General features: G+C 33.0%; 3 protein-coding genes and 1 non-coding gene across 9 annotated transcripts; 3 read left to right on the top strand and 1 right to left on the bottom strand.

Moving 5' to 3' along the window:
* Nucleotides 783–3,146, bottom strand: LOC109348857 (pentatricopeptide repeat-containing protein At1g32415, mitochondrial). Its single transcript, XM_019589443.1, has one exon. The coding sequence runs from the start codon at nt 3,063–3,065 to the stop codon at nt 840–842; it is 2,226 nt and encodes a 741-aa protein (XP_019444988.1). The 5' UTR covers nt 3,066–3,146; the 3' UTR covers nt 783–839.
* On the top strand, nt 4,121–4,193 carry TRNAK-CUU. Its single transcript has one exon. It is a non-coding gene; the product is annotated as a tRNA-Lys (tRNA).
* On the top strand, nt 10,107–16,512 carry LOC109348859 (two-component response regulator-like APRR2). Of its 3 annotated transcripts, none has more exons than XM_019589447.1 (12): nt 10,109–10,325; nt 10,947–11,086; nt 11,810–11,889; nt 12,458–12,524; nt 12,774–12,820; nt 13,746–13,823; nt 13,919–14,464; nt 14,703–14,843; nt 14,953–15,189; nt 15,291–15,359; nt 15,480–15,557; nt 16,042–16,512. In XM_019589447.1, the coding sequence occupies exons 2-12, from the start codon at nt 10,975–10,977 to the stop codon at nt 16,204–16,206; spliced, it is 1,620 nt and encodes a 539-aa protein (XP_019444992.1). In that variant the 5' UTR covers nt 10,109–10,325; nt 10,947–10,974; the 3' UTR covers nt 16,207–16,512. The 3 variants fall into 3 exon arrangements, with proteins under 3 accessions (XP_019444994.1, XP_019444992.1, XP_019444993.1); XM_019589448.1 differs by having other exon boundaries at nt 10,901–11,086; XM_019589449.1 differs by having other exon boundaries at nt 10,107–11,086; nt 15,291–15,403.
* LOC109348863 (tobamovirus multiplication protein 2A-like) lies at nt 17,616–22,330 on the top strand. Of its 4 annotated transcripts, XM_019589451.1 has the most exons (8): nt 17,616–17,755; nt 18,294–18,615; nt 19,580–19,679; nt 19,885–19,965; nt 20,052–20,156; nt 21,212–21,421; nt 21,942–22,095; nt 22,143–22,330. In XM_019589451.1, the coding sequence occupies exons 2-7, from the start codon at nt 18,371–18,373 to the stop codon at nt 22,047–22,049; spliced, it is 849 nt and encodes a 282-aa protein (XP_019444996.1). In that variant the 5' UTR covers nt 17,616–17,755; nt 18,294–18,370; the 3' UTR covers nt 22,050–22,095; nt 22,143–22,330. The 4 variants fall into 4 exon arrangements, with proteins under 4 accessions (XP_019444996.1, XP_019444995.1, XP_019444997.1 ...); XM_019589450.1 differs by having other exon boundaries at nt 21,942–22,330; XM_019589452.1 differs by having other exon boundaries at nt 17,638–17,745; nt 21,942–22,330.

Below are 23,958 nucleotides of genomic sequence, written 5' to 3'. Positions count from 1 at the left end.
TTGGCAAGATTCAGCTACCTCGTTTGCCTCTCCAGCCATCACTTATCATATACCCACAAAATTTTAATTGTAACTTAGGAAGACTTTTAAATCAATGATTTAGATGTGTTTAGAATAATCGGACACAATAATTTCTCTTGCTTGGATATAGAAGGGGAATTCTACATTGATAACCTTTCATGTGCATTGAAACAACATGCTTACCTTTCTTGCTTTTAGCCTTCTTCTTTATTGACTGAGTATAAAAAGAACAATGCATTGAAAAGAAAGTCAGTCACTTTAATTAATAAAGGTGATTACACTAGCACTTTCTCACTTTACACTCAAACTCATTCAGCCATAATGCGAACTTGGATATTCAGTATGAGTTGTGCTAGATCTCATATTGGTGCCGCTTTGCAAATTTTGTTGATCTTTGTCTCTATAACCTCACTTTCCTTTAAGTAAGACATCAAGTTTAACTCTAAATAATCAAGATTATGTTAAGAGAGTTTTACCTTTTAAGTATGTTTAGAAAATCGGTGAGAAAACATATTTCACTTTTAAAAAATTATGTTTGTATGAAAGCTTGACTTTGTAGCTTATGTGCAAGAATGCTTAGTTGCTCCCTAATAAATAAGGCAAACAGAGATAGTATTGTGTCCCCATCAACAATATCAATCATACCACCTGTTGTACCATTGCTTTCAGATAGTACATAAAAATATACAAGCCTATCAGCATCTATTCAACTCGTAGATGTAATTCTTCACCTGATGAGAATATGATGAACTCAGCCCTTTGCCATTATCCAACTACATTTACATGCTTTTTTCACCCTCTCAATCTCACTTTCTTCCTCAAACTTCTAGTAACATGTCTTTTACTAGTGGTTCTGATCTATCTCCAGGTGAGAAAACATGAACTCTCCCCTGCACTAATATCCAACTACACCCGGGTACCTTCCTCACTCCTTTCAGCCTCATTTCTTTTCTCAAACTTGTCTCCTCTGTGTGTCTATCATTTGCGGCATATATGTTACAAAGGGCCACGTGGCCTGGTGCATTTAAAGGATCCAACTCAAGCAGTCGTTCGGCTGCACGCCTAGCTACATCTGTATCAGTTTTACTCAATCCACACACCCCAATCAATGCTCCCCAAATGGCATGATTTGGTTCAATAGGTAGTCTCAAGACAAACTCCTCTGCATCCTTCACCTTCCCGGCTCGGCCAAGAAGATTGATCATACTAATGTAATGTTGCAGACCAGGTTGAAGTGCATAATCATTGACCATGGTATTGAATAACTCCCACCCTTTATCAACAAGACCTGAATGAGCACATGCTGTCAGGACACCAAGGAAAGTAACAGAATCTGGGTAAATCCCAAATTCGATCATAGTTTCATACATCTTTAAACTTTCACTAGCCCTCCCATGATCTGAAAGGCCCATGATTATGGTGTTCCAAGAAATTTTATCCCAGTAAGTCATGTTAGAGAATATTCTGCATGCATCATCTATCTCCCCACATTTTGCATACATTGAAATTAGGGAATTCTCAAGAATCAAATCGTACTCATATATTGTCTTCAACTGCATACCATGCAATTGCCGCCCCTGATCAAGATATGCTATGGAACCAATGGCTCCGAAAAGAACAGCATATGTAGAATTCATAGGCAAAACACCATGACCCATCATTTCTGCAAATAGGCTGATGGCTTCAGCAATCAGCTCATTTTGGACATACCCATAAATCATTGAAGTCCATGCAATTGAATCCCTGTCAGGCATTTTATTAAAGAGATTGCATGCCTTCAATACTTGCCCAGCACTGAGATAGCCGGCAACCATACAAGTCCATGCAATTTTATTTTGGATGGGTACTCTGTCAAACAAATCCTGAGCCCTTTCTAACTGACCAGACTGAACATAACCATTTATCATAGAATTGAAAGACTGATCATCACAGTAACTCAGATCACCCTCAAATATATTGTGAGCATAGTCCATAAGACCTAACACAGAGTACATCCGAACGAGACTTCTACTTAACCTACAGTCATAATCATCAAGCTTCCAGCTGTTAACAATTAACTGTGCATGTAATTGTTTCCCAAGAAAAGGAAAACCCAAACCAGCACATGCATATATGATAGAGATAAAGGTCTCCCCATTTGGTTTTGCTCCAGAAAGTATCATCTCAAGGAAAAGCAATAGTGCCTCTTGAAACAAGCTATTCCAGGTGAACCCACCAATCATGGCTGTCCAAGAAACAACATTTTTCTCCGGCATTTTCCGGAACAAGCAATAAGCCTCTTCCATGCTGCCCTCTCGACAATAACCAGATATCATGCTAGTCCAAGTAATCACGTTCCTACATTTCATCTCATCAAACAAGACTCTTGCTTCATCATTTCTATCATTTTCAATGTAACCCGCAATCATAGCATTCCAAGAAGCCACATTTTTATCAGGGGTCTGTTCAAAAACCACCCTGGCTTCATCCAAGTCTCCATTCCTAATCAACCCCGCCGCCATGGAATTCCAAGAAACCACATTCTTCTCCGGCATTTCATCAAATACTCTTCTCGCATCTTCGATCCTGCCTGCATCTGCTAACCCACTAAGCATTGCAGTCCAAGAAACAACATTCCTCTCCGGCATGGTCTCAAAAACCCAGGAAGCCTCATTCAGCATGCCAGATTGCAGGTAACCCGACAGCATAGAGTTCCAAGTAACAATATTTCTGTGAGGCATTATGTCGAACAGCATTCGAGCCTCATTAATGAAACCATCGCGAGAATACTTGGTGAGCAAGGAAGTCCAGTAAACAACACGTCCATGGAGGTCTCTTCCTTTGGAGAATTTGTGAAGAAGGTTTCGAGCCTCATGGTGCAATCCCATTGATAGAAAGTGGAGGAGTAAAGAGTCATTGCAAGTGGAAGTGGAATTTGGGTAATTGATTATGGGATTTGAGAACGGAGTTTTGAAGGAATGAGAATGGTTAGAGTGAGAGTGAAGATTGGAAGAGACATTGGAAAAATGAGAAATTGGGAAGCGTTTGAAAGTGGCAGCGCGCATTAACTGATTTTCAAAATGAAAGCTTTTACTGATATTAAGTCAACCAACAATCTTGATGTTTACCACAATGCTCAAAACAGGAACCTGTTGCAGATGAGCTCACAAACGACACGTCGTATTCCATAATAGACCTCGGACCCAGTCTTTTTAACTTTTTTTCCCGCAAAAGTTTGTACCACACATTGTGCCACTCCATGTGACAAAACTTGCAATTGGTTGAAAAAGGTATCTCGAACCAAAATACATTTTTCCATTCATAAAGACTCAAACATGAGACATTACTTAATGAGAATTAAACATATATTACTTAAACAGACGCTCGATGTTATTATTGGTCTTATATCATTTAATAAACATCTTATTTGTTCTTCTATTTGAGTATGAGATAGAATTTTATACTATTTGATAAACTTCTCATTGGTCTATTATGTTAAACCTCATTTTTTGTTAATAAAATAAAATAACCACCTCATTTGGATATATATATATATATGTATGAGTGAAGATTTACTTATTGTAAGAGTAAGTTTTTTAAAATTATTCCACATCTTAATCATCAAAGTTACGACAATTTAATGGTTTCAATCTACTAACTAATTCAAATGAAATTATCCCTTTCTTTTCTTGGACTACTAGTCCTTCCTCATGGGTCAATCAAAATCAACCTAATGCCAAGATCCAAGGCCCTTCAAGCCTTCTTGATTTGTTATAATCATTAGAACTTATTTAACTCGCAAGAGGAGAAGGTATGTCAGAGGTGTGACACCCTAAGAATTGTCCACATACACACCAATAACATCTTCGGTTCCAGATGGTTGAACAAAGGAGTATTGACGTGTAAACCCAAGAAATAAATAGTGCAATTTCAGTTTTCTTGATAAAAGATATTAATAGATGGATCAAACTAATTAAAGCTCAACAAATTATGCCAACCCAACTGAACAGCATAACATTATCAATGTAATCCAATAAACAATGAGGCACCAACTTTTCAGGAATTCCCTATGAACAATCATTTGAATATGGGTTATTATCATATCGATTGAATATCAATTGCCCGTCTAGCTCAGTTGGTAGAGCGCAAGGCTCTTAACCTTGTGGTCGTGGGTTCGAGCCCCACGGTGGGCGAGTTTTGTTTTTTTTCTTTCGTTTTATGCATGTTGACTACAAGTTGATTTCTTAAAACTTGTTAATTGTTTTGTTACCTTCCCATGCATGCATGTTCAACCCAAACATACCGCACATCCTTGCCATTAAAATCAGCACCAAACAACTAAACCAACTAGGAATTCAATAAGTCTCAAATCTTCTTTATTCACTTTTTCTTTTTTATTATTATTAAATGTTTCTCTCATTCTAAGTTAAGTTTAGAGCCCCAAGTAGACCGTCAAATAATTTTCTTGTGTCAATCAAAGATACCTATTTCATCAAATATTGTTCTTAGGTATTAAAACTTAAATTTTCACTTTGTACAATATCTATAGATCCAACAAAGCATGTAAGTTTGACTTATAATTAAGAAGCCCATGTAAAATCATGAGTTTGATGCTGAAAAAATTAAATGTTAGTAGTGGGTACAGTTTGAGACTCATTACCCTGAACATAATTAGAGTAAAAACATCTCATTTCCCATTCAATTTTATCTTTAACTTAATGAGAATTCAAGGGAAATATAAAAAGGTTTATTGCATAAGATAAGATGTTAAGGAAAAACTACTTTAATTATGTATCTAAAAGCATCATTTAGTTTATGCTATAATAGTCTCGATTTTTAAAATTGTAGCAACTGGTTTAATAAAAAAATCAGTGAATCAGTCCTCATGTCGATATGATTTGATAATAATATTGAACAAGCAATTAAATCTGTCAAAACTGATAAATGTAAAAAATATTGGTCAAATCTGGTCAAATCGTATTGGCCATACCAATCAAAACTGGTTTGTCAATGAAAAAATTAAGGATTTAAACCATAAACTTATTAGGTATTTCTAACATTCATTAAATCATTTCAATAATTAAATTATATATTCTAAATAATAATTTTTATATTCATAAAAATATTATATGTACAATAATATATATAACTTAATAAGTATACAATTTAATTAATAAACTAATAGTAATATTCGATATGGTAGCGACCACCTTATTAATAACATTGCAAGTAAATACTATGAGGTATGATCGGTGAGATATTTTGAAATTAATATGGAAGTACAGAAAGGAAACCAAACTGGTTATAGAAGATGTGGTTCTGAAGCGAAAGTGGTTTTGAAGCGAAAGTGGGAAAATAAGTTGGAATTATAAGAGACCAAAAAAAAGAGGAGTAATGATATGGAGTAAAACTAATGGGACATATAGGACTACAATTTTCAAATATGGCACGACAAGGACACGTTTCTTAGTTAGGTAGTACTATTTCTGAATTCCCAGAATGCTCTCAAGTTGAAATTGATTGAACATAACCTTTGAAATATTGGACAATGATGGTAATGTGTGTAGGAGATGAAAATATCTATGACATAATAATGAACGTGGGATTTGCACTACCTCAAAAGATAAAAAGTAGAGAAACATAGCCAATTGTATAGCCCCTTGATTTTGAACTACCCTTAAATCTGTGGGCGATGGTTTTGCTTTCAACATTCCTCTTTCCCAGATTTCCTCAACATACTCAATACTTCAAATGTAAGTGGTCTTAATTGACATGAAATCCAGTTTAACTTTTTCACATTTTTTATATTGTAACATTTTGGGTGTTATTCCAAAAAAATTATATTTGTGAGAAACCTGATCTATTTTTATGATTCAATTTCTAATTATATGTTTTAATATGTATTAATTAAAGTTATTTTAGTTAAATTATATTTAAGTTTTTCATTATTTATCGATTTTAAACATTGTGTATAATCATAATTCATAAACACCAAAACTTTTACAACATGAGTAATTGAATCATCATGGAGCCAATATATATAGTAAGCAACTTATTATGATGTTCTAACTTTTAAGCAAAAAAAAAGGGCTTTGTCTTCAATAACATGGTGATTTTTTTCTATATCAATAACTTATTGAAAATTTAGTTTTGGTAAATATTTTGATAAAAAAGTTTGATTGATTGACTGTTAGGATACACTATTTTTAAAATGGATTTGGTACAATGAATCAGTAATGTCTAGATTGCATCATCCAAACCAACTTTTAAGTATATAGTTGTCAAATTAACCTTCAATTCTATTTCATCATTTATATATCTCTATATGTATCAGTTTGTTAATTGTTTATAGTGAAATGAAAATATATCTCTGACTAAACACATTAAATTACTAATACAACATAAGGAATATTATTTGCATGATACAAATTTGAAATTAAATTACAATTATTCTCATTTTACTCTATAATTTTACCAATAATTGATGAGTTTTAACAACAGGCTTGTTGTTTTAAATACAAAATTTCTAATATTAACAGTAAATAAATATATTTTAATATTTGAAGTTTATTGGAATATATTAATTGTGAATGTGTTATAAGGCATAAATTCTATTGTAGTAAAATAAAAATATGCTCTTTATAAAAAGAATAACATGGTTGACAACTTTAACTTTTGATAAATAATATAGTGAAAAAATTATCACGAAAAATAAATTGATGATACTATAATATTTGGAGAAGTAAATTAAATATTAACTCAAACATTTGATAGCCATGGTTTTTTAAAAGGTGGTTTTAAATAGAATGTTAAGAAGGAAGAGTTTAAGAGTAATGTTTTCCATGTATCTATTTGCTACCTAAAGTTTAAGTACCTTTTTCAACAACCTTTCAATCAAATTATCAAAATTTTCTAATTCATACATAACTTTCAGTTGCTGATAAACGGTGAAAATCATTTTACCTCCATCATATCAAATGAGAAATGGGAATTACAATTGACATTGTATATAAAAATTAATTTGTGCATTATATTTTTATTTAATCTCATTAAATGGATGTGTAATAAACAATTGTTGGTATTATAGTATTTTGTTGCTAAATTGTTTTGTGGCATCTTCATTTAGTTGTAGCACCCATTAACTTCAAGACTTTATCACACAATATGAAAGACTCGCTACCAATAAAGTCAATTATTTACATCAAATTAATAGACGTGATTAGCTTCATACCCTCTTTGCAATGCCTCACCCAATTTTATCATGTGGGATCAAAAGTGATATCAATTTTGGGTATATTTGATCAAATTAGTTTATAGTTGTGAACTTGTAATTTATAGTTGTGAGTTATAACTTATAGTTGCAGTGGTAATTAGAAGCTTATATATATATATATATATATTAAATTGTAGTTATTCGGTAAAATTAACTTTATAATTAAATGAAAAATAATACAAGATAATAATATAATTACTTAATTAGGGGTAATTAATGCAATTTTTCAATATTTTTTAATTGATAGATGGAACTTTCTTTCATTTTTAGCTATACTTTACGTAGTTTTTTAAAAATTAGTCTTCAAATATGAGAAATTCATTTTGTAAAATCTATAGTTTACTTTAATATTTTTTATCAAAGAACTTTAGTAGTTTATGGATTAATTTAAAAAATTATATGTTACCAAAAAAAGTCACAAACTCATGTTCCCCCACAATGCATTATTATTTTTTAATTATTGCCACATTGATTTGGCAAAAAGAAATGAATGATTGTTATTATATTTTGAAAAGTATGGATGATTAAGCCCACTAAAAAATATACTCTTTTCCAACCTTTTTGGTGTGGGGCAAAACCCATTTAAGAGTTGGTACACCTTCCACGAACGAGATTAAAAATAATAGAAGATTACACAAGCCTGTGCAATTACTTCTCTATTTTTTATTATAATAAATCATTTAGAATGTTTTATATTCATTTTTTTATAAAATATTTTACATACTTTATGCAGTATTTTTTATTATTTGCTTTTATTGAAAGTTGTACTTACTTTCATTTTTATTGTCATTAAAGCTATCAATTAAGGAGCAATTAGTACATATATTTTAAAATTTTAAGAAAAAAGTATTTTTGTTGCAGATATAATTCAGTGGGAAGAATGGTATTAGTTATTATTTCTAATAAGCTTTTTTTAACCATGTTGAAAATATGACTTACTTTTTAATAGTATGCCTATTTTCTGTAAAGTTTTCCATTGTTGGATTGTTCTGCTGCTTCCGTACTTGAATATCGATCATCACTTTTTTCATGTAAAAATGCAAAAAACAAGAGAAAAGTTTGCTGTTTATGAATTAATAAGTACTCAACCTAATTTTGTATTTTTATTTTACTTTATTTATTCTTACTAACAAGGTGTGTTGTGTTGTAAAGTCCCATATCACCCTCAGTTATTTTACTAACTATAGAGGCATGAAATACCTTAAGTTATTTCATTTTATTATTCTTATTAAAAAAATTATATTTTTATTTTACTCTACAATTCTAATTATGAAAACATTAATATACAATACTAAATTTATTATTTTAAAAGAGTTTAATATATGTTGCTTTCTGAGTTTCAATGCATATTTTTATAATTAACCTATCATTCATTATTTATGTATATTACACATTTATTCAAGAGTTAATGATAATTAGCACATCAATAATAAAATGATATATTCATAATAACATAAAAAAATCCACACTATTATTGCATAAACTATTTTCTTTTAATAAATAATATGGCCAAAATACTAGTTAAAAGAACAAGGATACTTGATTAATAATAATAACTTCTAAGATTTTTTTGGCAAACTCGATCTACCGTTTCTTTTTTACTCATTGATTTATTTTTAATGGTTTTAGTTGTAGTAATAATAAGAGGAAAAAATGTATTCACTAATAATATGCGAGTTATATATATTTTTATTGTATTATTCAATATTATATTTAACTATTATTCACATTTTTAAAAATAATCAAAATAAATTGTGAATAATATAATAAATTTTATAATTTTTTATATATGCATAAATATTATGCTCATGATATAAATTAGTTAAGTTGTGTTGCTTATGTGTAGCTACACTCAGGGCAGTTGGATAGACCTAGGAATGGCAACGAGTCGGGGTTGGGTTTGCACATACCCAAATCTGAAATTTAAAACCTGAATCCAAACTCAACGGGGTTGAAAATAAAAATATCATCTCGAACCCGAAAAAACTCAAAAATTATAATGTATTAAGAAAAATATGATATTATTTTCGTGTAATTTTTCTCTAAGATTTCTATTTTCTCTTATATTATTTTATTTCTTTTATGTTTGAAGATCCAATAGTATGTAAAGTAAAATTAGAAATTAAAAAACAATGGGTACATGATAAAAATTTCAATTTTAAATTGAATTATATTACTTTGGGGCGGGTTTGGGTTAGAGTCATTGATATACCAAACCTGAACCCGAAATTTAAACCCTGATAAAATCCGAACCCTAACCCAATCACATAGGGTTTTCCCCATTAAATTTGGATTCAATTCAGTGGAGACACACAAGTTCGGTTTTTATTGCCATTCCTAGATAGACCTCCTTAATAAGGAAACAAATATTTATAAATTATCCGCTAATAAATTTTCATATCTCAACCTTAAATATGAAACAAGTTCTTTCTAACTAAATCAATCTATCATCACATTAAAGATGTATACTCTTATAATAGTTACTTTAAAAATCAAACATATAAAATACTTATACATTAATACAAATTAATGATAAATGATATATTGAAAGTGTAAAAAACTTTATATTATAAGTATACAGAATTTAAACTCATAAAATAATGTGTTTTTGATCAACAAGCTAAAATACTTACACATTAATAAAATAATTATACATTAATATGATAATTAAATATCTCATTAGAAACACAAAGAAAAGTGTAAAAGAGAGAGGGTAGAATAGGAATAAGGAACATTGAAATAAATGAGAGAAAGATTGATTGCCCTATGAGAATACTCTATATAAAGACTTATATATGTAACAATAAACAACTCTTTACACTTATTAACTGTTGACACAAGTTTTTCTGGGCTCCTTTATATTGAGTGGCTCGTCGTAAGTAGCAATTTGTTCAGTTTTCAGAGACACTCTTCAACAACCTCATTCTTATTCTCTTCCTTCTCTCTCTCTCTCTCTCTTCATCTTATCTGCTTCTTATCAACCAAACAATAAGAAAAGAAAGAACAAAACTTGTAGCACAGAAATTGGTACAACATTTTATTTTCTGCCAAGGTAGTGGAGTAATAAACATGCCTTGGAAAAAAACAATCTTTTTTACTTTCAAGAGTCTTACTTTGCCATATGCATGCTCTTAAGTGTCCAGTTCCAGAGAATTCAGTTGGGTTTGTTTCTTTTTTGTCCATTTTGGATAACATATGTGCATGGCATGTTTTGTTTCTCACTTTGAGTTCTTTGCTTCTTTCCTGGGTTCACTTTGGTTCCTTTTTCTTATCAAATTGGCCTTTTCTTTTTCTTCTTTGCAAGATCTTATGTTGATCTTTGTGTCATTGCCGCTCTACAAAGTAGAGGTTCTTTATCTTCTTTTGTTGAGGATATGAAATTAGTAATCTGTTTTGTGATTTTAAAGAAATGTTGCATGCAAGACCAGAACTTGCTCTTCCATTTGATTCTTTAACCGAATCTACATTCGCTGCTAGCTATTTGAATTAATATTACCATGTGAACAAATTTAAGTTTCATTGGATTTTCTGCTTTTTATTTTCTTCTATGTTATGTAAATAAGTAATTTAGATTAAATTGTAAGTCTATTTTCATTAATCAAGAATGTGATATAATGGATCTTGCAGATTGAATGTAAGGTTATTTAGCAATATTGTTCTGTTACTTGTGTAGGGTACTGAAAGAGGATGCTAAACCAGCTATGGTTTGGACTGCCAATGATTTTCCAAAGGGACTCAAGGTTCTTCTCCTTGATGGAGACATAAATTCTGTTGCTGAGACAAAAGCAAAGCTTGAAGCTATGGACTATAATGGTAAAACTCTTTCCTCTCTTTATTTTCTTGGGCATACGTCACTTCTCCACCCATTATAAATTTTGGCCTAGCAATTTCTACTTTCCTCAATTAGTGGCCAAAGTTGGTCCCCATCTTTCTGCAGAATGGTATCTTGTAAAGCTGCATTGCTTTAGTTATCTCTTATATGGTTCTTTGGATAATTGTGGTTATGAGATTTTAGTTGCATTAGCATAGAAGGTTAGAAAACTTAATAGGACACTTTATTTTTCCTACCCTGATGCTTGATGTTACCATATGTGGTATTTCTTTAGATGGGGTTGATAAAGCTGCTAAAATTTTCATTTGCACTTATTAAATTGTATGCTCATTGGAAGTGGTCCAAATTCTAAAGCTATTGAGGATAATTATGGATAAAGGAATTGTCAGTTTTCTACTTTATGAATGACTGAATCTATTCCATTTTTTTACATTTGGACTTTGATATTTTGATTGCATAGCTAAGTTGAGCTAGTTGGTTGCTAAAGATAGACATTTATTACACAAAGTGATAGTTTCCAGGAATCAAACTTAATTGAAATTATATCTTAAGAACCAACCGAAGTATAATTTATCTGTTATAGTGTTATTGAATTCCATGGTGTTCTTTTCCTCTATTTCCCCACCACGTTCCTTCTTGTTTCCTTCACATGCTTGTTTATTCCATTACTTTTTTAAGTAAGCAGCCTCAGCGCTTCTGTGCAGTTTCTTCCTTCAGCAATGAGAGTGCAGCCTTGTCAGCATTCTTAAGTAGGCCTGAAGACTTCCATGTTGCCGTAGTGGAGGTATTGAATTTTAATTTCTGTATAAATTACAAATCATCATATAGTTGTAAAAGTTGAAGATAAAATGTCTCGAAGAGACAACACAATTGGTAGAGCTGTGGAACATAAGGTGTGAGCACCTGAGTGCAAACCTCGAAAAGCTGCACAATTTTCCCTTTCCCCCTCCCCGCCAAAAAAATTGCCTTTCAAAAAATTTCAAAGGATGTTGTCTATAGTATGCTAGTTGAACATGACACAATCTAGAGAAGTTGACTGTTCTCACTTCTCTTGATTACAATTATTTGCTGCAAAGCTTTAGGCTGTAAAACATACTTCTTCAAAAGGAGTCATCTATGTTTGAATTTTTGAAACACTAGTAATAAGTGATGACTTTCATCATCTGATGCAAATAAATAGCACTTTTCAAATTCCAAGATAAATGAATCCTTTGATGGAAGTATGTTTACATAGATAAATGAGTCATTTTGTTGCTTTCTATATCTTAATCATGTAGTTGATCTCTTAGATTGATAGATTAGTATACCTTGATGATGTGATTTGTAACCACATGCATCCGTCCCGATTGCAGGTAAGTACAAGCAGTAGCCAGGGAGGTTTCAAGTTTCTTGAGAACGCGAAGGACTTGCCAACCATTAGTAAGTTCAGCAATAGACACACCGAAAAACAACACTATTTAAATGATGTTTTTTGTGGGAACTCTCTGCCTTTTCTTTTATTTGCTTTGTGATTGTTTTCATTTCAATCAACAATGTATTTTTCATGTGATGCTTTTAACAATTGAAATGTATATGAGTGGTCTACAAGGGAACATGGCATGGTAAATAAATATGAGAAAAAAGTTTACCTCAAGTATTTCTTATGCTTGCTGTAAAAATTTTATGTAGTGACTTCAAACAATCAGTGCTTGAGTACCATGATGAAGTGCATTGCGGTAAGTTTCTTATTTATTCATCACAATTTTTCGTGGGTTAATATCTGATTATATAGAATTCTTCGAAATAACTAAAATTTTATATTCTATCACCCTATCCCTTTTTATCAACTATCTTTTAATAACTGTGGTTTTGGATATTACAAAACAAAAAACAAGGAAGCCTTAGTCTCATGGGGTGGGCTCTGACATCATTTCCATTAACAAAGTATTAATTTCTAACTTTGACCTATTTTTTCCGCCTATGTTTACTGTTTGATCCCAACTAGTAGGATAAATATTTGATTGTTGTTGTCCCTTGTCTCTAGAAATTGGTCTAACCTCCATTTGATATACTCTCCTTATTATGACTTATAACGGTCTCTTTTATACATGTCCAAATCACCTAAAGCACGATTCTACCATATTGTTTATACCCTGACATTCCCAGCAGCTTAGTGCACTAATGATACTAGTTTTTATATTTTTTCCACCTCATGGCTGATTTCGTCTATTTATACTTTGGGTGAAGTGGTCTGTACTCCAAGGGGAGGCTTGACATCATTATGGGTGACATGACCTTCTCCTTTTCAGCCTATGAGTCTGACAGTGTTGTGAAGTTGGACCACCTCTCCTCAGGCGTTGTGGCTTTGCCTTTTGGAGTGAAAGAAGGTTTCCCGATTGTAGCAGATGCTTAATTGGCCATATCGTGTCACTATTGTCCTTCCCCTTAGCTAGGCCGACCTCCCGGGCAGTCGAAACTCGTGTAGACGGATCTTGTCTACCCTATTATTGGTCTCATTCCTAGTGGCCATCTGGTGTTGTCCGATCCTGATGAAATACTAGGAATATGTTCTTTTAACTCATTTTAGCCAGATGTAGACTTTATTTTCATACTGTCCTGATTTTGATGCATGTCTTGACTCTGATCCATTTTATTTTTAAGCTTGGTGCAGTTGAGTTCCTCAATAAACCACTCTCGGAGGACAAGCTCAAAAATATCTGGCAGCACGTGGTTCACAAGGTTAGTTAATATCGGTGACATTATGTTAGCGACTTATCATTTACTATTAACATAATATGTACAACATAGTTTGTGATGTGGTTGAAATCAAGCAGGCATTCAATGCTGGGGAAAGTGTCCTGCCTGGGTCACTAAAACCTGTTAAAGAATCTTTAGAATCCATGTTGCAGCTCCAAAAGAAAATTGAACAACATGAAAACAAAATGTCAATAGAATTAGATAATGTATCCAGGTTAAGTGATAATGACCATAATCACTATTCTGGAAGTGATAAATATCCTGCTCCTTCAACCCCACAATTGAAACAAGGAGAACGGTTACTGAATGATGGTGATTGCCAAGAGCAGACCAATGTCTCCACAGAAAAAGAAAGTGGGGAACATGATGGTGATTCTATGTCTGTCGACACTTCATGTGAGAATTTGAACAATGAAAATATTACTCAACTAAGGAAACCTGAAAAGACTCTAATCAAGAGGGAAGATGATTCTGCTGATGGTTGCAAGGGTGAGAGTGCTGTTTCTCTGAATCCTCATAATAGAAAGTTTCTCAGCAAGACAGGTGGTAATACTACTTCTCCAAGTAAAGCGATTGTTCCTAGAGATTCGTGTGAGATTAAAGCTAACCGGAAGAAGATGAAAGTAAGCTGCAGTGTTAATATTAGTTCTTATTGTTTTTGTCACAATTTTTTTATCTTTCTATATTCCCAGTGTATTTTCATGCTTTGAGATATTCAAGTAGGCGTATGTTCTAGACACGTCTCCATTTTCTATGCTGTTTGCATTTTCCTAATTTTCTCCATATTATTTACTTGGTGAATAAGTTACATGCTGGTTATGATTATCTGAGCACAGTTTTGGTACTTGGTTGTGTTCTCAGGTAGACTGGACGCCTCAGCTGCACACAAAATTTGTGCAGGCAGTGGAACAACTAGGTGTTGATCAAGCCATTCCCTCTAGAATATTGGAGCTAATGAAAGTTGATGGTTTGACTAGGCATAATGTGGCAAGCCATCTCCAGGTTATTATTCTGCTTTCTGGTTGTAGATGTTGATTTCTAGTACGAGTAGAATGACTATTTTCAACACTTGCTTTTTCTTAAGATTAAGTAACAGCTTTTTGTTGAACAGAAATATAGAATGCAGAAGAGACAAATTGTTCCTAGGGGAGAATGGGCAAATCATAGAGATCCGATCCAAAGGAGCTATGGTGCGCAAAGACCAATTATGGCCTACCCTCCATATCATTCTAACCAGACCCATACTCCAGCTCCTGTATATCCTATTTGGAGACAACCTGTAATCCAAACAGCTGGTGTACAGGTTTGGGGCCATTCCAGTTATCCATTGTGGCAGCCTTTTCCCGGGGTAGTCTTTATATTTGTGATAAAGTATAATTATAAGTTTTTCTTTCTATATTAGCAAGCTTGCTTTTTCTTTTCTCGGGGTAAGCTTAATTTTTATTTCAGGTTCACATGGATGCATGGGGTTGCCCAGTGTTGCCACCTCCACAAGCTTCTTGTTTTCCCTACACTCAAGCAAGTATCAGTGATTTGAATAACTTTGTTTCTGTGCTATTTTTGTATGTTAATAATAGCCACTCTTTCACAATTTATCATTGCTAGTTATTGAATGATTTACCAGAGTGATTTCTGCAGGATATGGTTGGATTGCAAAATGCCAAAACAGTGGATTATAGATTTGCCATGCCACAAAATTCCTTTGAGCATCATCCGGTAATTCTATACTTTCCTTTCAGTTTTGCTTTAATATATCGTAGTGGCAACTGACAAATCACTGGTTCTTACATAGTTAGCCTCTAGCTGATGTGAACCATATTGTGATGAAATTGTCTATCTAGTTAAAAGTAGAAGAAAAAAAGAATAGTGCTCTTTAGCCTCTACTCCCTCGACAGAACTGCAACATAGAGCATGGCACATAACATAACAGTGAGAGATATATTTCAAATGTTTTCTATTAGGCTTGTGTCTTCATCAATCATGGTTGTGTAAGCCACTTATCTAGATACATTGTAGAGGTCAAGAAACACCAATTGTGTCTAATTAGGTACTTAGGTTTAGCTCAATGTTCTTGAGTCCTGAATCACATGATTGTTGAGTTACGTTATGTTCGAGTTATACACAAGTGAAGATAACTTGCAATGCTTAAAGGTCCAAAATCCCAATGAACTATTGTTGACAATGGGTTCCATGAATGCAGGCAGAAGAGGTTGTTGACAAGATTGTGAAGGAGGCAATGAGCAAACCATGGCTGCCCTTGCCCTTAGGCCTCAAACCTCCTTCGGCCGATAGCGTGTTGGCTGAGCTCTCAAAGCAAGGCATATCCAGCATCCCTCTTGGAAGCAAGTTTTCTAAACCACACTGATGTGCACCAGAGATGACTAGCCCACTCAACATTGGTTCTAGAGAGAAATAAAAGGTGCTCGGGGTGTAATACTCAACATGTGTGCCACCATAGCTATAGCTTTCAAATATTGAGTAAAGATTCAAGTTTGTGCATGACAAAAAAATGTGCTCCACAATTTAGTCTTAATTTGGCCTAACCCAAATTATTCTTCATTTCCTTGGGGACCCAACTGGGGTATTTAGTAATTTTGAAGTGAAAGACAATAATGACCCATGTAACTGATGAGACATTACTTGAATAGTACGAGGCAAGAGCTTTTTTCTTGTTTGGGAAGCACCTAACAATTTCTTGTGGGATCTGATGATGATGATGATGAACAACATAGCATGGCTTAATATGGATATGTCATTGCACTATATATTGTAATTATTTTGTTTCTCAATTTTGATCCCAGAGGTTTCAATTTTTATTTACCCCCGTGGTCCCCACAATCACCGACCACTACCCAAGCTGTTGAGCGTTATTACATCATAGGCAATACAATTCAATGCAATACGATGATGCAACACAAAATGGACATGATTCTATTCATCACTCATTATCACTCAGATACAAAACACAAAAAGGTTCATTTGCTTTTACCCTTAATTGAACATTTTGAAGTTTTTCTAGTAAGTGTGCTCCACCACCACCTTCGGGATTAGGTGGGAACTCCTATATTGTTAAATACTTTGTTCAAGAAACAAATGCCCGAAATAATTAGCATGCGGTTAACACGTAATAATTTGATTGGTATCATCAAGAGGTATGACAATCTCTCATTAATATATAATTTTATAATCACTATTTACAAAAAAAAAAGATAGTTATGATTATAACGAGTACAATATTTATCCATATCATCCTACATTTTTTTAATGTCACAATGTCAACCAAATCATATTCAATGCAATTTAAAAGAAGTCTAGGTTATTACCATTAGAAAATATATTTACCATAAACTAGTCTCATGGTAGGGATATTAGATATAGAGGAGGGAAATATATTTTAAAGAGGATTAGAAATATTTGAAGGCTTATATTGAATTATCTAAATATCTAAAACGTATATAGATATTTAAATCAATGAAAGAAAAATAATGAATTCTACAATCCGGATATAGGATTTAAATTTCATGCTTTTCCATTTTTGGAGCATACGGAATTGATAGGTGTTTTCTAACACATTATGTTCATTAACGAGTTATCATAGTAGATATTATGTTCTTAAATCTTATGAGACATTTAAATTCATTCTAGTAATATAAGAAATATTGTGAAAACTGAGGGTTGAATTCCTAAAAAGAACACTTCTTAATACAAAAAAACAAACATTCCACGCCATATCCAAGCAAGGGACGATGAACGTGGGGTTTACAAATACAAATGCCAGAGTGGCACCTATATATATTACTTTCTCTTTTCTCTTTTTTCCTCTCTTTATTATTTTCTTCTGCTGCTGATTTCAATTTTCCACATCTCTCCAAGCTTCCCAAATCCATATCTTTACAAAATCGTCGTTTCCTTCCGTAAGTTCTTCCTCAACCATTTTATTTTTTATTTTTTATTATTTCTTTCTATAATTTGCCTAAGCTTCGTCCTCAATTTTCTGTGCTAGAGTTTGCTGGGAATTTGGGTCAAAATTATTCCAACTAATCATCACTCCTCGAAACATATAATTTGTATTGAATATTCATGTAACTATTGTTTTTAAGTTACAATTTGTTTTCTGAGACATTTGTTGACAAAAAAAAAGAAAAGAATATGGACTTATATATGGCACCCTATTTGACATCGCCAATCTGAGAGATTTTCCCTTTCTTCGTTTTAGAAATGTCTTGAATTCTTTTCTGTCAATTTCATTTCTGAATCAAAAAATTAATGTGTTATTGTTACTGATTATTGTTCTCTGTCTTTCTTAGATGGTAGTGTGTAAACTAAAAGTAGCTCAAGTAATCATATTCATATCTCTTAAAATAAGCTTCATTTTGAAGCTCCTTTTTGTTGCTGTGGTAGTTTTTATCGTTTTACTGTTTTGATACTTTATGGAAATGCTTGTTTCTGCAGAAAATATACTGTGAATTGCTGCATCGGCCTAATTTTGGATTGTGGTTGAGGCATTAAACTAGAATCATAAGTAGAGGATGGCGTGTTGTTGTAAGGGATTTTGGGAGTGCCTTTTGAAGCTTTTGAACTTCATACTGACCCTCACTGGTCTGGCCATGGTAGGCTATGGGATCTATCTTCTGGTCGAATTCACTAAAGCTTCAGATGATACTCCAGCAATTCCTCCCATCAGTGATGACGGTGATCTAATTCAACTTGGCCGACCCATGCTTATGGTTGTGTCTCTTTCAGACAGTATTGTTGATAAGTTGCCCAAGGCTTGGTATGCATGCTACCTTTTTCCTGCCACTTTTGGGGTATATCGATTGTGTAATGTGTACTGTTTGGCTTGCAAAAGATTCTGGTTTTGATTTTATTTTGCTGCATCATTTGTTTGTGTTATCTGATTTATGATATAACATTATGACGTCGTTCGACCTATGTAGCCGAACCCACCTAATGAGATAAAGGCTTGGTTGTTGTCGATGTTGTTGTATTTGTCTGTGTTATCTAGTTTTGCTCCAGGTTATATCTATGCTGATAAACACCTTTTTTTGCCCCAACTGGTTGAGGGTAAATTTTATTGAATGAACCACAAGTTGTAATGGTGTAAATATCAGTATTGTATAATAGTTAAGAAAATTCATTTTGACTTGCTTTAAAGTAATTGTGGATGAAAATATAAGATTCAACGCGGACATTCTGCCAGAGGTTCTTAGGAATCTGCCTCGTCAATTAGCTTCTGGGGAATGATCTACATTTAACGTTTCCCTCTGTATCATTCTGTTTGCTCACATTCAGTGAGAGCTTCAAGGTTTACTTTTAGAATGGCTGACTAATAACTTGTGGTTATGAAATAATTGGAGTTTCAGGAGGTAAAATTAGGGCTGAGCATGCTTCATATTTTGGTATAGTTGGGGCGTCATTGGTTATTTTTGCCAGAGCTTCAGAAAACAAACTTGCTTTATCCACTTTCTAGAATGGTATGCAATATGTGAATCTGAGAAAATGAAACACTAAGAAAGTGAGACACCAATTAAACACTGCACATAGTTGCTTTACTTTTTGTTTATGCATGACTGATGTTTTGCGTATATATCATAAGCCTCATTTTTCTCTCATAATTTGCATTGCCTTACTTCCACCCTGATGGAGTTATTGTTACATCATATTCTTACTTTTTGATGTTAACAAATACTGTTGTCTTAGTACTGCCTGACTCTGATATTGTATTTTATGTTTTGCAGGTTTATTTACTTATTCATTGGTATTGGAGTAGTTCTGTTTGTAATTTCTTGTTTTGGTTGTATTGGAGCTGTGACACGGAGTGGTTGCTGTCTGAGCTGTGTATCCTTTTAGAATGTCTTATGCTACAATCAAAAATAATTCAGGCCTAATATTTCCACTAATATACAAAAAGCCTGAATTGAAGCTTCTCTTTCGCTCTCAAGTTTCCTCTAATATGCAAAATTTCTTTATGTACAGCTCTGTGTGTGCACATACACGCATTAATCTCAAAGGAATTATTATTAGTTTCCTTAAGTCAACAAAGTATTCAGTTTTGGTGGTATTATTGATCTTGGTAGAACTGGGATGTGCAGCCTTTATCTTCTTTGATAAAAGCTGGCAAAAAGTAAGTGAAATTGACTGTGGTCATCTATGATCTGAAATTATATTAAAGATGATATATTTGTCATCTTACAGTTATATTTCGTTCAGGAAATTCCAACAGACAAAACTGGGAGTTTTGATATGATATTTGGATTTCTAAGAGAGAATTGGAATCTTGTGAAATGGGTTGCTCTTGGAATTGTTATCTTTGAGGTAAGCAGCAGGTGGTATGATTGGCATTTAAAAGAAAACAATATTCAACATTGTTTCATTTGTTTGCAGACATGTGTGTGTCCTTGTACCCACATATAATAGGTGCTGCTGTGCTAGGGCTATAATTAAACTATCAATTTTAGAAAAGACGGTAATAAGTAATTTTTTTGGAGTGGGCCAATAACAGATTGAGAATGTTTGAACTCGTGATGAGAATATGTTGTTTTTTTTATTGGTACAAACATCTAGGAGATCAGAAATACAGAAAATGATTTGATTATTACCACCATCCTGGTAATTCATTTGAGTCCTTAAGCAGTCATCAGCAATGATAAGATTCTTGTTTTTTATTTCCCCCTTTGATTTATGCATAAGCTCTGGCTTAGTAGCTGAACTTTTATTATATTTCTTATTGCTGAAAATTGGATATATAGAGACATAGTTCCATTTGGACTTAATTCATTGGCAAAAATAAAAGCTGTTCTAATACCAATTGATGTCAGAGAAGGTAGAGGAAATAGAGAACTGAGAAGGTTAAACTGCACATGCTTAACTAATTCGGTAATAACCAACTTTGAAGTTGAGGAAATTTGGAAACAATATGTGATGGAAATGAGGATCCAAATGCTCCTCATATGAGTAAAGCTTCCAGGTTCTCCATGGATCAAGCCGAGGTCATTTTTCTGTTTTCAGGCTTTTGTGCCTTGGGCCAGGAGTTTCCCCAAGCTGGGAGCTTTTGCTCTTCTTTTTCTGTAATTTATTTTCTCTGGTTTAATAATCAATACCCCTCTTTGTTAGATTGGAACTAGTTCTTATCAATGTGCCCATGATATGCCTTACCTTATCTGTTGCTATAAAATTGTAGAGCACTCATTGAAAATGTTTCCTCCTATATCACTTAAGTACTTAACTACCGCTGGAAGGAGAGGCGTGCCTATATTAGAGAAGGCTTTATACATGTATATGTCTGCAATGCAATATGCCTGTTGAACAAAGTAATAGTTTTAAGGGACTTCTTATCATATGTTGTCTAAGGGATGTGCATGGAATTGCAGGCACTTCTTTTCTTTTTAGCCATTATTGTTAGGGCTGCTAATAGGCCAGCAGATTATGATAGCGATGATGAGTACATTAATCCAAGGCAGCAAGCCTGGCAGCCATTGCTCCACAAACCAGAAGGTCCAGCAACAGGGGTACCAGTTGCTGGGACACTTGACCAGCGTCCAAGCAGAAATGATGCATGGAGTACAAGGATGAGGGAAAAGGTGTGATATTTTTCCTTTTAGTCCACTTTATTAATATTCTGGTTATTGGCACTTTTCATATGTTTGTCTTAATAGGTATGTGTACACATGTTGGATACGACCTCACTTGTGTGAGTGTTTGGGTCGAGCCTCTGTAGTCTTATGGTCACAAACATTTGCCCACCACACTGCACACAACATACACATGCACTCATTCAAAGAAATAGCAGTTTCTAGAATTACACGAGAGACTTTAAAAAGTATTATTACCTGGATCCTGCTGTCGATTTCACGTCTTAATGAATGGCTAAACCCGAATTATATTTAATGATTTTCCATTGTCACGCAAACCACACTTTTTACATGATACATTTTTTTATCAACTCTGTCATTTTCGTATCTGTAGTGTAGGTGAATTTTTCAGTATACTCTGGTTTTGGGCCATATCCTTGCATTAGGAATGATTGGAAATAACACATTATTATTGTTTGTTAGATGATTATAACATTGTAATATCTGACACTATTACCACTCTATTCAGTACGGGCTTGATACTTCAGAATTTACATACAACCCATCCGAGTCACAGAGGTTCCAGCAAGTGAACTCTCAGCCAACTGAAGAAAGGAGCCGTTGCATCATCATGTGATCAGTATATGTATGCCATCCGAAGCCATGACAAGTTGACTTTCAAGGATTGTTTTGGAGGTCAATGGCGTTGAAACTAGTAGTTTGCCAGTAAAATTATTTTGCTGAGTTTGGACCAATCCATGACATGGTAACTTCATCTTCATTTTGGTGTGTAATATTGTGCGTGATAGGCATCATGATTTATTGTGGCATTGCTTTTATTCATAGTTTAGGAGAGAGTAGTAGAATCGTTATGATGCTGATGTCTTTGGTTTGAAAGCTGAAACCAATGTGTTGTTGAAAAACTTTAATGGTGGATTTACTTTAAAATGATTAACATTATTATCAGAAAACCAAGATCATACGTATCAAATCATCAAAGCGGAAATATGCTTTGATATATTTATAGACTAGTGTGTTTGTGTCTATAATAATTGTGAACCTTAGATTACTTTAATTTTACTTATAAAAATGTCTCTAATATATCTAAATATTGTATATGTGACTCAATTTCTAACATGTGTTTTTTCTCTTGGTCTCACTTGTTTTGAATCATCCTCAATGATTAATTTGTTCAAATTAAAATTTGCCACCAGGGTTGGTGTTTATATCTGACTACCGATATAGTATGAAAGAAAAAAAAAACTTATTTTAATATCCAGTTTTTTTGTAAAGGATAAATCATGCTTTACTTTCTAATAGGTTTATTATCTTATAAGAGTAATTTAATTTTCGTTTCTTATCTTGTGGACAATTTCATTTTAGTATTGGAGTATAGGTTTGAGTTGGAGAGTGACCGTTGTACAATTTTACGCCTGTAGGCCAATAACGAAGAACAAGTCAAAATTATATATGGCTTCTGAACATTCAAATTTTAACATTGTATATCACTATATGAGACTTTTAACAAAAAGTTTAGAGGACCCGCTAAGCTTTAACTAAAATGATTATATCAAAATATATAATTAATCATAAATTTTTTATCAAAGTTTTAAATAATATAATACTAATGTAAGTAAAAATAAATATATATAAAGAAGTAATTTTAATGAAATTAAAGTTGTTTAGATCATGTTGAGATATGGTATTGCTTAGTCTGTATTACTTATATAATTTTCGGTATAAAAAATTGAATAAGTGTTGTTGTAATAACTATTTGTATTTTAGTGCTATTGTAGTAGAAAAAAGTATCATTGTTTTAAAATGTTAATATATAATTTTATGCATAATAAATTATATTAGTTTGGCTAATATCAAACTCCTTACTGGTGTAGAGATCCAAATAATAGCGTTACACAAATGTTTGTAAAAAAATTAAGACTATTACCTGTCAATTCTTTTGATATGAAGACATTGCAGTAGCATCCACTTTCAACAAAGGAATATTTGTGTGGATGATTTGGCCTTGGTCGGTTTTTGAATATATTGACATTTGTTGTTGAATTCAATTGGAGGCCAGCACTATGAACAGCTTTTAGCAAGTTAAAATGATTACGAAACTTGAATCTGAATGAGATTGGAAAAATTAAACCTGAATATAAATCCAATCAAAACTAGATTTTTCCATCAAATTTATATCAGATTCAGAAAGGTACTCACAATTTGGATGTTTTTTTTTTAGGGTACTATCTAGCATTTTTGAACTTAGACTGAAGTTCAAACACACTGCACAGAATGCTTTAGATTTGCTCATTCCTTAGAAGATTGGGCAATGGGCATGACAAGTTTAAAGGGGTGGTTTGATTTAAAGTTGAAAACTCAGAGAGTTGTTATCTTCCGGGTTGGGCCTACTAAACTAATGGAGATCACATATCTCAAAATTTGGTGTCCCATTGTGTACTAATCCTATCAAAAAAATATCAACTAGTTAAAAAAATCATAAAAACAAAAAACAATTTTTTTTAATTACTTGTTGTAATGTGATTGAC

Source organism: Lupinus angustifolius, chromosome LG06 (assembly GCF_001865875.1).
Source record: "Lupinus angustifolius cultivar Tanjil chromosome LG06, LupAngTanjil_v1.0, whole genome shotgun sequence".
NCBI classification, from domain to species: domain Eukaryota; kingdom Viridiplantae; phylum Streptophyta; class Magnoliopsida; order Fabales; family Fabaceae; genus Lupinus; species Lupinus angustifolius.
This window is presented reverse-complemented; position numbering and strand designations above follow the sequence as displayed.

Coding starts and splice junctions, on each gene's coding strand:
- LOC109348857 (XM_019589443.1), bottom strand. CDS start 3,065: ATGCGCGCTGCCACTTTCAAACGCTTCCCAATTTCTCATTTTTCCAAT.
- LOC109348859 (XM_019589447.1), top strand. CDS start 10,975: ATGGTTTGGACTGCCAATGATTTTCCAAAGGGACTCAAGGTTCTTCTC. Junction 11,890..12,457: donor TCCATGTTGCCGTAGTGGAG/GTATTGAATTTT, acceptor TCCCGATTGCAG/GTAAGTACAAGCAGTAGCCA. Junction 15,360..15,479: donor CTTGTTTTCCCTACACTCAA/GCAAGTATCAGT, acceptor TGATTTCTGCAG/GATATGGTTGGATTGCAAAA.
- LOC109348863 (XM_019589451.1), top strand. CDS start 18,371: ATGGCGTGTTGTTGTAAGGGATTTTGGGAGTGCCTTTTGAAGCTTTTG. Junction 20,157..21,211: donor TTGGAATTGTTATCTTTGAG/GTAAGCAGCAGG, acceptor ATGGAATTGCAG/GCACTTCTTTTCTTTTTAGC. Junction 21,422..21,941: donor GTACAAGGATGAGGGAAAAG/GTGTGATATTTT, acceptor CACTCTATTCAG/TACGGGCTTGATACTTCAGA.